This window comes from Molothrus ater, chromosome 2, assembly GCF_012460135.2.
Source record: "Molothrus ater isolate BHLD 08-10-18 breed brown headed cowbird chromosome 2, BPBGC_Mater_1.1, whole genome shotgun sequence".
In the NCBI taxonomy this organism is placed as follows: Eukaryota; Metazoa; Chordata; class Aves; order Passeriformes; family Icteridae; genus Molothrus; species Molothrus ater.
The window spans coordinates 59,939,842-59,953,391 of record NC_050479.2 but is presented as its reverse complement, the minus strand read 5'-3'; the positions used below and the strand labels follow the sequence as shown (position 1 = coordinate 59,953,391).

The 13,550-nt window shown below is 36.4% G+C and overlaps 1 protein-coding gene across 1 annotated transcript in view; it reads left to right on the top strand.

Moving 5' to 3' along the window:
- Nucleotides 1-13,550, top strand: part of VWA8 (von Willebrand factor A domain containing 8) — a 184,488-nt gene that overhangs the window by 158,221 nt on the left and 12,717 nt on the right. The window contains exons 38-42 of the mRNA XM_036379175.2: nucleotides 1,979-2,087; nucleotides 2,823-2,979; nucleotides 5,714-5,822; nucleotides 10,513-10,638; nucleotides 12,457-12,615. Of these exons, the coding sequence (XP_036235068.1) occupies nucleotides 1,979-2,087; nucleotides 2,823-2,979; nucleotides 5,714-5,822; nucleotides 10,513-10,638; nucleotides 12,457-12,615 (660 nt within the window). The remainder of the gene's footprint in view (nucleotides 1-1,978; nucleotides 2,088-2,822; nucleotides 2,980-5,713; nucleotides 5,823-10,512; nucleotides 10,639-12,456; nucleotides 12,616-13,550) is intronic.

Genomic DNA, 13,550 nt, shown 5'->3' with positions numbered 1-13,550 from the left:
CACATTCTGAAGCTATGACTGATTGTGGCCCTTGTTTCTTTTCTTCTTTCTCAACCAATTTTTTTCAAAGTTTGAACAGAAATTAAATGTTGGATGTTTGGTGTCCTTTCAAGTAGAGAGAGCAAAAAATTCATTATAAGATTGAAGACTTTGTATTAACCACATGCCATTTCCAAGTTACAAATACCTGCTTTAATCAGATTTAATCAGATCAATATTATTGAAAATAAGTTTATACTAGAAACTTTTCTAGTGCATGTGTACTAGAACCACTATTTGTGAACAACTTACACTTCAGAAAGTTTTGTGAGCACCAAAGCTCTTTTGTCTACAGACCTTTTCACTGAAGATTTAAACAATGTTTGTATTTCAAAATGTTTAGTGGAATTTTTCAGTGGAAAAACTTGACAAAAATAGAATATGACATTTGCATCACTGATTATAGTTATGTTTGTTTCATAGAACTTTCTTTTGAAGAAGAAATATTTTTCTATTAAAAATACATAAACATGAAGATGTAAAATTTTTGCCTAATTTCATATTTCTCATTATAGAATAATAGTTTGTTTCATGAGGCTGAAACTATCATTTTGTGTTTATAATTTTGTTTTAAACTAAATTCAGCAATTTTTGTTAACCAGGGTTTTTGATAGTTTTTAAATCTACCAGTGATGCAAAAAAAAAAAGAGTGGTTTTTTTAGAGGAGATCTCTTAAACTAAAAAAAGTATATGACCCTAAGGGTAGCATGCTGTTGTGGTTACATGTTTCTCCCTATACAAATGTTAAATGGATGTAATTTAGCAGATTAGATCTTGATTTTACACTAATGACATGGTTCACAGAGGATGTATTGTACCTCTTTGAATTGATATAAATTCTGTAAAGGGAAAGAAAATGATGTTTTGAATAGCTGCCAGGACAGTGTTGTTAGAGCACATGTTTTCAGTTCAAAAACATGTGTGGAATTCATGTCAGCATGAAGTTGAGTCTGCAAGACAGTGAATTCACTGCTCTACAGTGAAAACCCTGATAATGCCAGTGAACTTCTGAGAAGGCAGTAAATCATAGTTATTGGGACATCTAAATTCATTGGAGAATTAAATGTGTTATGGTAGATAAAAGAAACTTAATTCTAAGTGGTTAGAGACAATAATTTTCTATCTCAGTCACTGGGTTTCATTAAAAAAATATAATGTGGCATTAAATTACAGAAGATTAGTAAGGGGCAGTTCACACATGATTCACTGATTTACTACATGACTCAGAGTTCCTAATGGGAAGGAGTATTTTTGCCTTCAGTCACCCACTTAAGTCCAGCCCCAGCCTAAAGTGACTCAGCCCTGACCATCTGGCAGCTGTTGGTGTCCAGCTGTGCCATGAGTCAGTGCCACAAGTGCTGTCAGCAGACAGATCTGGGAAACCCAACATGGCAGAACTTCTGGGGTCCAGGTAGCAGGGCTGAGAATTCCATGAGCCTGTCATTTGAACTGGCCATTTGCTGGCCAGTCTCATTTCTTTAGTTACTGTTCATGAAAGGAACATCAATCTACTCATCCAGAGGGAATGTGGGGCTGCAGTTGGGTGCACATGGAATCTGTAAATGGATGTGCAGTGCTGTGGATGTACATTACTCTGAGGAGTGTTAGAACTGCAGGTGATTCTGTCTACAGGGGGATTTTGAGTTATGTTGGGCAGTTATCAGGAAGCAATTTCTGGTGTGGATATGAACAGAATGCAGAGGGGCTCAGATGTGGCAGGAGCCTTAGTTCAGGTGTGAGTCTAATGTGCCACTCAGGAGTCCTGTTTTACTCTGCTCTATTCCGAGGTGGAATGTTGCATGTATTGAACTAATGCTGGTGCTACAGCTGCTCAGCACACCTAGTGGTTATTATTAGGTTGTTAGGGTATTTTCTTTACTATAAGAAATATTTACTATTTACTATATTTACTAAGAAATATTCTCTCTCTCTTTTACAGATAACCATTGAGAGGGAAAGTGGTTTGGATGTCAGCACCCCCAAACATGGAAAAGTCGATCCAGCCAACATGCCACATGTTGGTGGAAATATGTGGGCTGGTGGAACAGGTTTTTCATTGTTTTTGTTTCGTTGGTTTTTTAAATTCATCATTGACAGATATCTAAGGAAGATGCTGTGCCAGTCAAAAATGGTTTTATACAAAGCTGTCCTCTGATCTATTTTACCCAATACAGGGTTGCTTTATTGCCAGTAAAAGGAAAGAAGTATTTGCAATATCTAACTTAAACTGTATGTAGCAGATCTCTTCTTCAATTTTTTTTTGTTTCCTTTTACAGAGAACGAGAAGCTTGCAATCACAGCAACTAGGCTGAGTCATTATCTTAAATGTCCCTGTAGCTGCAAAAATTCAGATAGTGTAGGCAAGAGGTACACAGAACAGGCAAAGTACCTCCTAATTCTAGTAAGTCATGACAGTGGTCACAAGATAATGTGATTTGGAAGCAGTCTAAACCAACAAATTCTAGGGAGAAGACAGAGTCTGGGACCAGGAGCTTTGAAGAGATGTTCAAGATTTATATGTTCTGTGGTTCCCCTTTGTACAGTGTGAAAACCATTATGAATCAAGTCTCAAGGAGCTATAAACACAAGTATTCCATGGGAGTTCTTGTTTACCATGATAGCTGTTAGGTTTTGAAAACCTTTGACTATAAATATTTCAACTGGGGATTGTTAACAACATTTTTGGAACGTGTGTAGATGACAATGGAAGCTTTAAAGAAAATTTGTTCTTATTTTTTTATCAAGTGTTTATTCCTAATGGTTTTTTGTCTCAACCATCTTAGGTGGGAGAGACACTGCTGGGTTAGGTGGCAAAGGTGGGCCATATCGACTGGATGCTGGCCACAGGGTTTACCAAGTGTCCCAAGCTGAAAAGGATGCTGTTCCTGAGGCAGTTAAGAGAGCTGCTAGAGAGATGGCTGAAAAGGCCTTTAAACAGAGGTAATGTGAAAGTCTTTCTTTGCTTTTCCATTTCCCAGAAGAATTTGAAAAAGATGGCTGAAAAGAATTTTCTTTCTTACCTGCATTTATCAGCTCCCTTACCCTGTTCATTATCACTTACCAGAGATTACCAGCACAAGTTCTTTAGCTGTTCTGGGCAAGATGTATGGAATGTTTTATTGAATTAATGTTTAAATGACTGTGCCATTTTGTAAAGTAAAACATAGCTAGATGAAGAAGGAGACGGAGGTAAATATTTATCTTTTTTAAAAGAAATAGATTATATGAAAAGTTCTTTGAATTATGATGAATCCAGATTGTATGTTGTTAGGAATTAATCACTTAATAAGTGTCTTTCAAAATGGACCACTTCAAGCAAATTGCTTCTGTTTGAAAGCTCTAGCAATTGCTTCTGTTTGAAAGCTCTATAGCCAGATGGTTAGAGCATGGTGCTAATAATATTGTGGGTTTGATCCCTGTATGGGCCATTCACTCAAGAATTGGACTTGATGATCCTTGTGGGTCACTTCCACCTCAGAATATTCTGTGATTCTGTAATTTGAACTATTAAGCTTCAGCAGCTAATTAACACAAACAGCAGGTCTTCTCAGCATGAGTGTAATGTGTGATTACCAGTTACTCTTTCCCAGAATATGCACAGAGATTCAGATTTCTTCCACCAACTGAACTCTCAAGTCAATCTCTGGTATTGTATATTAAAAAAAGCATCCCACGTCTTCAAAATTGCTTCTGAGCTGCTTCATAATAGAAACTATGGATATGTATGGTCATGGATACTGTACACCTGTCTGTGCATATGTCCACCTGGCAAGCTTTGATGAGTTTCTACTGCCTGTGTGGTGATTTACTAAATAGAGAAAAGGGGAAATTCCTGGCTACTGCTAAATGCTGTGGGAACAGTACAGCTATGCCCTGTAAAATCTGGGTATCTGTACATGAGGTAACCGTTCCTGTCCTGCAAAACCCAAGTGGGCTGGCATGTACCAGTTGCAAATGTAGCCTATTATGAAACCACATTTGACTTGGATCATTATTCTGTATCACTTGTATGATTGTGGGAACTAACAGATAAAAATAGGGAGGTTGTAGTCCTCAGGCTGACAGGAAAAAAAAAAGAAAAAGGAAACTGCAGATTTCACTGCTTTGTTTATACAGGATTATCTGGAGAGGAGAAATTTCATATAAAAGTTATTGATGCTTTCCTGGCTAGATGGTATTTCTCGTGGTAAATATTTTAAATTGCCCTATTTGACAAAAATGAAATTAACTATTCTGGAATAGATGCAGTATTTTTCATTATATTTTTCTGAACTATCTTTCACTTTGGATTTATGTAGAGTACAACAGAGTAAAATGGCATTTGAGATTCTTTTTGTTTCTTTTATAGATCTGAAGATACTGAACTCTGTTGGCAGGATTCATGAAATTAAATGTGCAGCACTAAAAGTTACTTTTTCCTGCCTCTAATGAATAAGAATTGCCTATAGTGACTATGTGTATGCAAAACTTCAAATAGAAAAAGACATCATAATAGAGACAACAAAGATTTGATGTTTGATTTTAATATTATCTTCAAAGGGTTGGTCTAAACAGCAGTTCTCAGGTATACTTCATGATCCAGGCAATGAACTTGTGATAGTGTTTTAAAAACTTGCCATTAGAAATAAAATTAGCCTATACATACTTTACTATTCGTTTATAGTTCAGTGAAAAACACTGTATTTTTTTAAACACTGTGAGATTATGCTGTTATGAAGTGCTTGTTTGAAATGGGCTGGGTACAGTATGGGCCAATAGCCCAACAGATAGGCCAATATGTTTTAGCTCAGGACTGAACCCAGCCACATACGGGGATTGGGGTGGGCAGGTACATGACTGCTGCCTCTCTGAGTGATTTTGGGTCACAGCACATACTGAACGGTGAGCACTCCCAGCATATCTGCCTGTTTCCTAGCTCATTCTTCACTGCTGGACCTCTGTAGTTACATTCCAATGGTGAATTTCACCTGTTCTGCTAAGCTATGCTGTTCAAAAGGTGGGACAGAACTTGAAATGGACACATCTTTGCTTATAAAGAAAGCATGTATCTGTTTTCATGGTGCAGTTGTGCTCTCTGCTACAAGCTTCTGGACAGGATAGTGCATGACTCATTTTCTATGGGGGGAGCACGTTTTTGTTCATGTTCATTTAAAACTTCTTTGTTTCAAGGTTTCTTCATTTAATGAAGCACAAAGATAAGTATTTGAAACAGTTACTATTTTTAAGTCTTCAAGGACAGATTTTATAGTATTTTACTTAACCTTTGTGTTGAAGCAGGAATCAGGATGTTTAAAATATTCTGACAGTGAAGTAATGAACTCGTGATCCTTTTATGTACAGATAGCAACACCTTAGCCAACAAAACCATTCAAATTTGATCACATTTTTCAGAACCTCTGATTTACTTCTCAAACTTTAAAGAATATTAGGAGAGAGTGATATATTAGTAACTTTAATTAGTTTTAATGTGATACAGTCCCTGTAGACATTGGTGAACATCTGCCTTATCAAAAATTCACAAGAGCAGCTGCCACTTCTCTGATTCATCTCTTCTGAGTTCTTGTTGCAGTCTAAATTTCCCTGTTACCAAGTAAATAAACTTTTAGTTTACATTAGTAAATGGAAGATATGCATGTTTCCTAAACTGTTCTTTGCTCCTTCTTCTTTCCTTTAGATTGAAAGAGATTCAAATGAGTGAATATGATGCATCAACTTACGAAAGGTTCTCTGGAGCAGTCCGACGTCAAGTTCAGTCACTCCGCATCATCTTGGACAATCTGCAGGTAATCTTAGATTCTCTGATAAAGGAATACAGGGAGGTCATTGCATTAGGCCCCAAATACTATCCTGCTGATATCCTGTTAACATCTGGTATCATACCTTTGAAGGCTAAAAGCAAGTTCAGGTTATAATCAGTTAGGAAAAACAGTTTCATATTACTGTTTTAAAAGGCAGCCTACATGTGAATGAATCCCAGTGCTCATCGCTACATGTTCCATTATTCCCGTTCCACACCTTACAAAGATTACTTACTCAGGAGCACAGTTTTGTGACAGAAAATACTACTACACATTATGAAAAGAATTTTTGAAGGTGTCGTGTGGAGAGCTGAGTTTTTTTCTTTACCTCCAGTCCAAGAGTATTTCTTAGCTGTGAAGTGCAAATGCTACGGATGTTAAAAGAGGCACCTACTCCAGTTAGGAGCTTTAGAACATATGCAGCTGAAAACATTTATTTTTCTCAGTTTTTTTTTTTTAATTCTTGGTAATAGAAATAGGTATAGCCCAAATCTCCTAAGTGGAAACTCACTAAAACCACCAGTTTGCCTTTCTTCTGGTAACTGGAGTGGTGGTTGTTCTGGGTTTTTTTAATACTAATGTTCATATACAGGGTAAATAAAATTGTAAGTGCATTGTTTCTAGGAGGCATCTGCTAATCTTCAGTGAAAATTAAAGGAAAAGTGATTTACTCCTTATTAGACATATTTGATTATAAGTATTTCTATTGAGGGCTACTAACCACTAGTGTATATATACACCTAAGTTTATTAATCACTGTGCTGTGTCTTAAGAAATAAAACTGAAATAGAGAAAGAAATCAGTCTGTATGATAAACAGCCTCCTCCTGGCTAAAGAAAGCTAATCCCCTGGTATTGCAAGTAAGAAGGGTTATATTTCTTTGCCTTATTTTTACCTTTAAACCTTTGTAGCTGCAACAGCATTACTATAATCACATATATACACAAAGAACGATTAGCCAGTTTTATTATGAATGTACCAATTCAGAGAACTCCTCCTATAATGAACATTTAAGTTGGGCATAATTAGGTGATTCATGTACTTAATATGTGCTTCAGTTCAGGACACAGACTTTTGGCTTATAAAGACAGGTCTCTGTTGAAAAAAAATTGGATGTAAACCTCAGTTTTGTCTACAACATTTATATCTAGGTGGATTTTTAGCACATATGCTATTGGAAGCAAACTCTGGGTATGAAATTAATATATGAATCTTCAGTTTGAAGTAATTTTGAGTCGGTCTTATCTGTCCCTTGAAGTCAAAATCCTTACATTCAGGGGTCATGTTAACCATAATAAAAAAAATAACATATTTTAATATAAGGAGGCATATCCTCTTGCTTTTTTCAAAAAGGTCATTTTAATATCAAGGCAAAGTCTTATAAGCTGCAGTACTTTATGAGACTTTGCTAACTTCCTGCTAAAACCTGTAACAGCTAACCACAAAGTTAGGAAATGTAATTTACGATGAATAAAACAAATCACTGAATTTGAAAGAGCTAGGCAAAGAATAAGAACAATAGTGAAAGAAAATTTTTAACTTTATAAATTTTATATATATTTCAGTAAGGATTTTATTAGAAGATGAACTAGGAAAATGAAGATAAATTACAATAGGAGTTGATTATTTGCAAAATGCCTTTTGTTAATAAGGAAGCTGAGTACATCACATTTCATGTGACATTTTTGAGAGGGAAAAAAAGTTGTTTGAATTCTTCAGCATGGTAATTCATCCAGCCCTCATGAAGAACTGTGCCTCTGTCTCCCATTATTTTCTCTATAGTCCTGTGTACACCCTGAGTTCTCAACTAGAACAGTTTTTCTGTTGTCAGTCAGTCATTCCTCATATCTCAAGTAAGAAACCAATGGCAAAGTTCATTGCAGTAAAATTTGCAACTCAGATTGTCTATGTGTTTTTAACTTTGTGAAAATCCCAATTTACCATCTCAGTAGAAAACGTTTGGCTTTTGAAAAAAGTTTGAGTTTGCTTTGTTTCAAACTGTGTTCACATAATCAAAATATGTTGCCCATGTTCATTTAACCTGGATATTCCCTTTAATATATGCCTTTTTACTGTTATTTTTGTGGGTTTGTTTAAAATATATTAATTTGATTAAATTTTACCTCCCTAGAATCAAGAGGCTGGGATATGGTTCCAGTTGTCTATGACTTGCCAAAAGTTAGTAGCAGCAGAAAGAAATTTTTTGAATAGGCAGATCCTTCAAAGTGATACATAAACATAGTCTGAGAATGTAATTTCATTGTTCATTTTGCTTTTTATAACTTGCTGATCTCTGTCAGTTCTTTGAACAACATTATCAAAACATAATTTTTTGTTTATCTTCTGTAGAAGTAGCAAAGCCAGAAGTCCAGGAAATCCTGTCACTGATGGGCTCTTTCTTCTCTCTCCCGAAGCTTGTCTGTTTGAACTCCAAATTCAAAAGGTTATGGTCAGTCAGTCACTCAGAAAGACCTTCTTTAATGTGAGGTGACTTGTGTTCCAGAAAGTACTTCTCTGATTATTGATTATTGCAGAGAGAACTAGGGGCAACCGTCCCTGTAGCTTCTGAGCATCATTAGGCCCCTACATTTAAACTGGGCAATCCTGAGCCTGAGTTACTGAGCCTGCTGGGCACTGCCTGATTTAGATCATGTAGGAACAGTCTGGTCATAGCAGCAACAGTAAAATAGTAGCAGTCCTATAATAAGCATGGCTTGGAAAGCTGGAAATATGAAAAACTCTGTGCCCTGTCAGTAGTATTTTCATGATTTCTGAAAGCTAAGGGAACATTTGTGTAATGTTTTCCCAGAAACAAATGCAGACCACAACTGGCAGTGTTTAATACATCCTCTACCATTACAAGCTACATATTTAGGTGTGATAACTTCACATACACAACTTTTTCTCTGACATTTACAGACAAAGGTGTGTATATATATTATCAAAATAAGGTGTGTATATATATTAGTGATGGTTTTCTCTTAAAATTGTAAATGCTTTTAAACTAAAGGGTTTTTTTGGTGGGACACATAGAGGTCACTAGGAATTCACAGGTGAATGTTATGCAGCTCTGAAGGCAACAAAGGGATCTGTGATCCTATGGAAGAAGGAATTTAACTTTCATCCCAGGCATATTGAATGATAGTAGAAATTCCTAGTTGGTGCTACAAACAGACTCATGGATGCCCCACTGCCAAAGGGGCTTAAAGCTCAGTTGACTGCAGCACTGTGGAAATGTATCAGAAAACACAATTGGTGATTTCACAACCTCAGAAATATTTTCAGCTTTCTCTTCTGTGATTTACTAAAAGGCTGAGGTTTCCATGTTTTTTGGGAAACATTGTTTTTCCTTCCCATCAGGAAGCATCTGTAAAGCTTTTGATTTTGTTAATCAAAATATTTTTCTGTGGCTTTGTAGTCTTTCTGCCCACTTATTTTCATGGGCAAGTAGTCCATTAATCTTGAGTAAATATAGGCAGTAGTCTGAAGTCCAGAACTCCTTCTGAAACACTGAAACAAAACCTCATACATTTAGCCCAAAGCAAAATCACAGATTCTCTGAACCTCAAGTCATTACCTGCCTGTAAAGAACTATAAAGATTCATCCTTTCAAATCCCAGGCCTGCAGTTTACTGAGGATTTGTAATATAAGACTTCCTGCTCATCAGAGAAGAATTGATTTTCATTCCTGAAAGTCAATGTTTAAGGCAGTTTGAGTCCTGTTGGATATTTGATTTTCCTCCAGTTGCTGACCAGAAATTTGCTGAGAGGGCAAAACCATTATCTGTAGACAAATTCAAAATTGTCTTTCCTTGTTGGGCTTACTACTAGGATGTGCAATTTTGACAAGAAGATTTAAACAAATTAAATAAACCATAAACCCCATACATACAGACTTTGCTGTCTTTAGGGAATCTCATGTATTATGAACCTATTCTGCCTTATGTATGATGAAGCTAACCTTAGAAAACACGCCTAAATATGTTGCTTATAATATTATAACACTTAAATCTTCAATCTTAACTGCATGCTCTGCGTCCAGGAGTTCCATGAATGCTTGAGTTCATGGATTGTAATGTATTTTCATCAAGTCAGGCTGTAGATAACCAATGTCTTTTCAACTAAAACAAAAGAAGTGCTTATTGGACTGTCTCTTGAGTATGACGATTTTAAAAGTAGGTTTTTTTGAATATGTAATTAGTTTATACTGTTAATACTGTTTTAAAAGCAACCATTTACCATTGCCTAAAGTGGATAAAATGGATACTGTTTATTTTTTTAAGTCACCCAATGACTTTTTCTTGTTCTGTGTGTATTGAAAACACCTAACAAATGGTCAGGTTGTGTGTCCCTTCAATTGTATGTGTATCTGAACAGGCTCTTCCACACACATTTTCAGCATATTTGCAAGAGGAAGGGTTAACATTTTTGCAGTTCCCAGTTATACTCCCATAAATGAAACTACTGAAAAAAGACCAGGTTACAGAGGGAATATGTTATTTGTCAGTGTTGATTTCTCTTTCAGAGAAGACCACAACAGCTGCGAACACGTTTTTGGATTTCTTTGACTTACGCCAAGACTATCACATCATTACAAAGAAATTAATGTGTATGTCATGTGCAGTAGGCCTTACATTGTCTGACACACACTCACATCACATCTTTTTGGTTGTAGGCCAAGGGTAAAGAAAGACAATGGCTGAGACACCAAGCTGTTGGAGAGCTAGATGATGCCAAAATCATTGATGGGCTGACAGGAGAAAAAGCCATATATAAACGACGTGGAGAACTTGAGCCACAAGTAAGTGTCCAACGAGAACCAGGGAAAGGTGGAGAAGAGCTTAACCAGTTTGCTGATTTCATAGTGGCTGTACAGTGCATCTCTTTGGAGATTGAGTAGGTTATATGGATGAGAAACTCATAAAAATATCTCTGGCTTGGGATGTCCCTGGCACAGAGGCAACCACTGGATGGAAAATTTGCTGTACCTCTTCTTATAGTCTTGCATAAATATTTCCTGTTGGCCACCCTCAGAAGGAGGACACCAATCTAGGCAGTGCTAAGTTTTGATCCAGTGCAACAGTTTTTTTATGTCCTTGTTTCGTATTTTAATGATCAGAAGGCAATTAGAAGAAAACATTTATTTTGTTTGCTTTTATAGAAAAAAGGAAAATATTTTCTCACTAGCTTAATTTTTGTTAACAAATATGCTGATCCCTTTGGAAGTTTAAAAAAAAGTGCTTTACAAATGTATTTTCCTTATTCCTGGTACAAAAATAATTTCAACTTCCACAGATACTTGGATTTACAAGAATATAAATTATAATAGAAAAGAAAGTGTGGGGAAAAGCCATTAAGATATGATAAAGTTGACTGCCCTATAACCTGATTCAGCCATTCCTTAAAAGGCTTTGCAGTTAGATCTATGTGAGTCAGCACCAGAGAAACCACTTGAATCAGACCAACTAAACCTGGCCAAAACTAGTGGGGCTAGTCCATAATATTTAACAGTAATACTTAATGATAGATTGCAATTTTTAAGTACACTAAGTTGGTTTTGTTACGTGGCTGAGTACAGCATCTTTTTGCATGTCAGCTACCCACATGTGATAAATCCCTGGTATTATTTTTTATGCTATTTGGTCCTTAGGTTGCTTTGAATGATTTATGGAATTTGCCACTGCTTGTGTGAAAGACCAGTAAGGGAAAAGTGATTGAAACATCAATTCTCATTTTTTCAAAATGTATTTACTCAATGTATCAGTTTTAAGGCTTTGTAAAAATAATTCCATTAGGAAAAAAACGTAGGATTTAATGGGCCTTCTTTTGTTTCTGGGAGGGCAGGGATGCCACAGTCTATTAAAAAAGGACAGAAATCCTTTACAGGTAAAAGGAACATTTTAGCTATTTGTTTATACTGTGACTGGGGTTTTTTTGTCAGGTCATCTTTAATAGCCTCATACTTTAATCCAGACACATCTCATTGCATGCTAAATAAAACACCTCCCTTCAATGTACTGTGCCAAAAATTGTTAGAACAGATGGAATTTGTTTTCAGAAAAAAAGAATGGTTTCAGCATTAGAATGACGATGGAACTTCATGAACTAGTAGTTAATCAGAACAAGATTTCAAACATTTTTGGAATGTTATTAACCTCAGCAGACAAGTTTTTACAGTCATATACAGTCACTGTTAGTATTGCATGCCAAGGAAAAGCATTTCCATTATGAAATGGCAGAAAAGAGCAGAAAGAGCTCCTTCTGCCAAATTTGAGAATTTCTTTACTGAAATAAAATGTTAAGAATCAAAACTGAAACAGAAATTTTTTTTCCTGACAAGCATGTGTGGAATGTTTTGAGGTATTTTGTTTCCAGTCGTTGAAGGTAAGAGGAAGCAATGAGCTGAGTTATCTGTCAGATAACTGGTTTGAAATAGAAAAACAGTTGGGTTTTTTGTTCTTGGGAAAAAAAAGCTCCAACAGCAAAACCAAACAGTGTTTACTGGATAAAATTTTCTTGATTTGCAAAGTGCATTGGGTTTCCTTTTGGAATATTTTACTTTTACTGCTGTTGCTTTCCCATTTCTGGTGGGTTGAGTTCTGTGGTGTTTCCCTGGCAGCCGGGGAGCCCCCAGCAGAAGCCCAAGCGCCTGCGCCTGGTGGTGGATGTTTCGGGCAGCATGTACCGCTTCAACGGCGTGGATGGGCGCCTGGAGCGCTCCATGGAGGCCGTCTGCATGGTCATGGAAGCTTTTGAGAACTATGAGCACAAATTCAAGGTAATTGCAGCTGGGCTGGGAGCTCTGGGGTTATTGCACGGCCTATGTGCAGCACTGGAAAAAGTGTTTCAGCAGTCAGTCTAGCCAAAGAATATTATTCATTCCCACAAGGAAATAAAGACATTAATCTATTTCTAGCAACCTGAAAAATAATACTAATGAGAGGGTAGGAAGCATTACACATTTCAGCAGGGGAGTATTCAATCTAAGACTTTGATTTAGTGAGATTTGCTGGGGTTTTTTTCTGGTTTTATCTGTTTCTTTGAGAAGAAACACTGAAGCCTACAAAATACAAGTAAATATGAGCTTCAGGACATGCAGAGATACGATGTCCTTCCATCCACCCCGAGTGCACACAGCAGTACTTGGTCATGGGAAGAGACCAGACTTCTTTGTCCCTTCTCTCTTCTAGTTAACTGAAAGCAAGAAATAATTTCTTGTACTGAAACATACTAGGTTTTATTTAATGGTAGCCTGCAAATGAAATGTAAATAAATATAATGCTCATTTTGTCTCAGTAAGCCTAAACAAGGTCTAGACCATGTCTCTTTAGCCATAAAGAAGATAGGAATGGCAATCTCCAGCTAATTCTGGACATACACTGTGTTTAATGGAAGAATAGAAATGTCCACTACCTTTACTGAAGAGCATATCAAACATAAGAATTAAAATATATCTGAACAAAACATAAAATCTCCTAAAGAAATGTAATAGAAATTTAATCCAGATCAATTCAGTCAGGTCTGCTTCACCTTGTTCCTCCAACAACATGATTCTACAGGTTTCTGTGCTTCCATAGAATCTCATGTACAAAATCAGGCATGTGCTTTTAGAATGTCTTCTAGAGCCTAATCATGCATACTACATCTATTTTTCAAGAGAAAAGTCTATAAGAGGAGACAGGCGTTATGTTTTTTCCTAAGAAAACAAGGTAT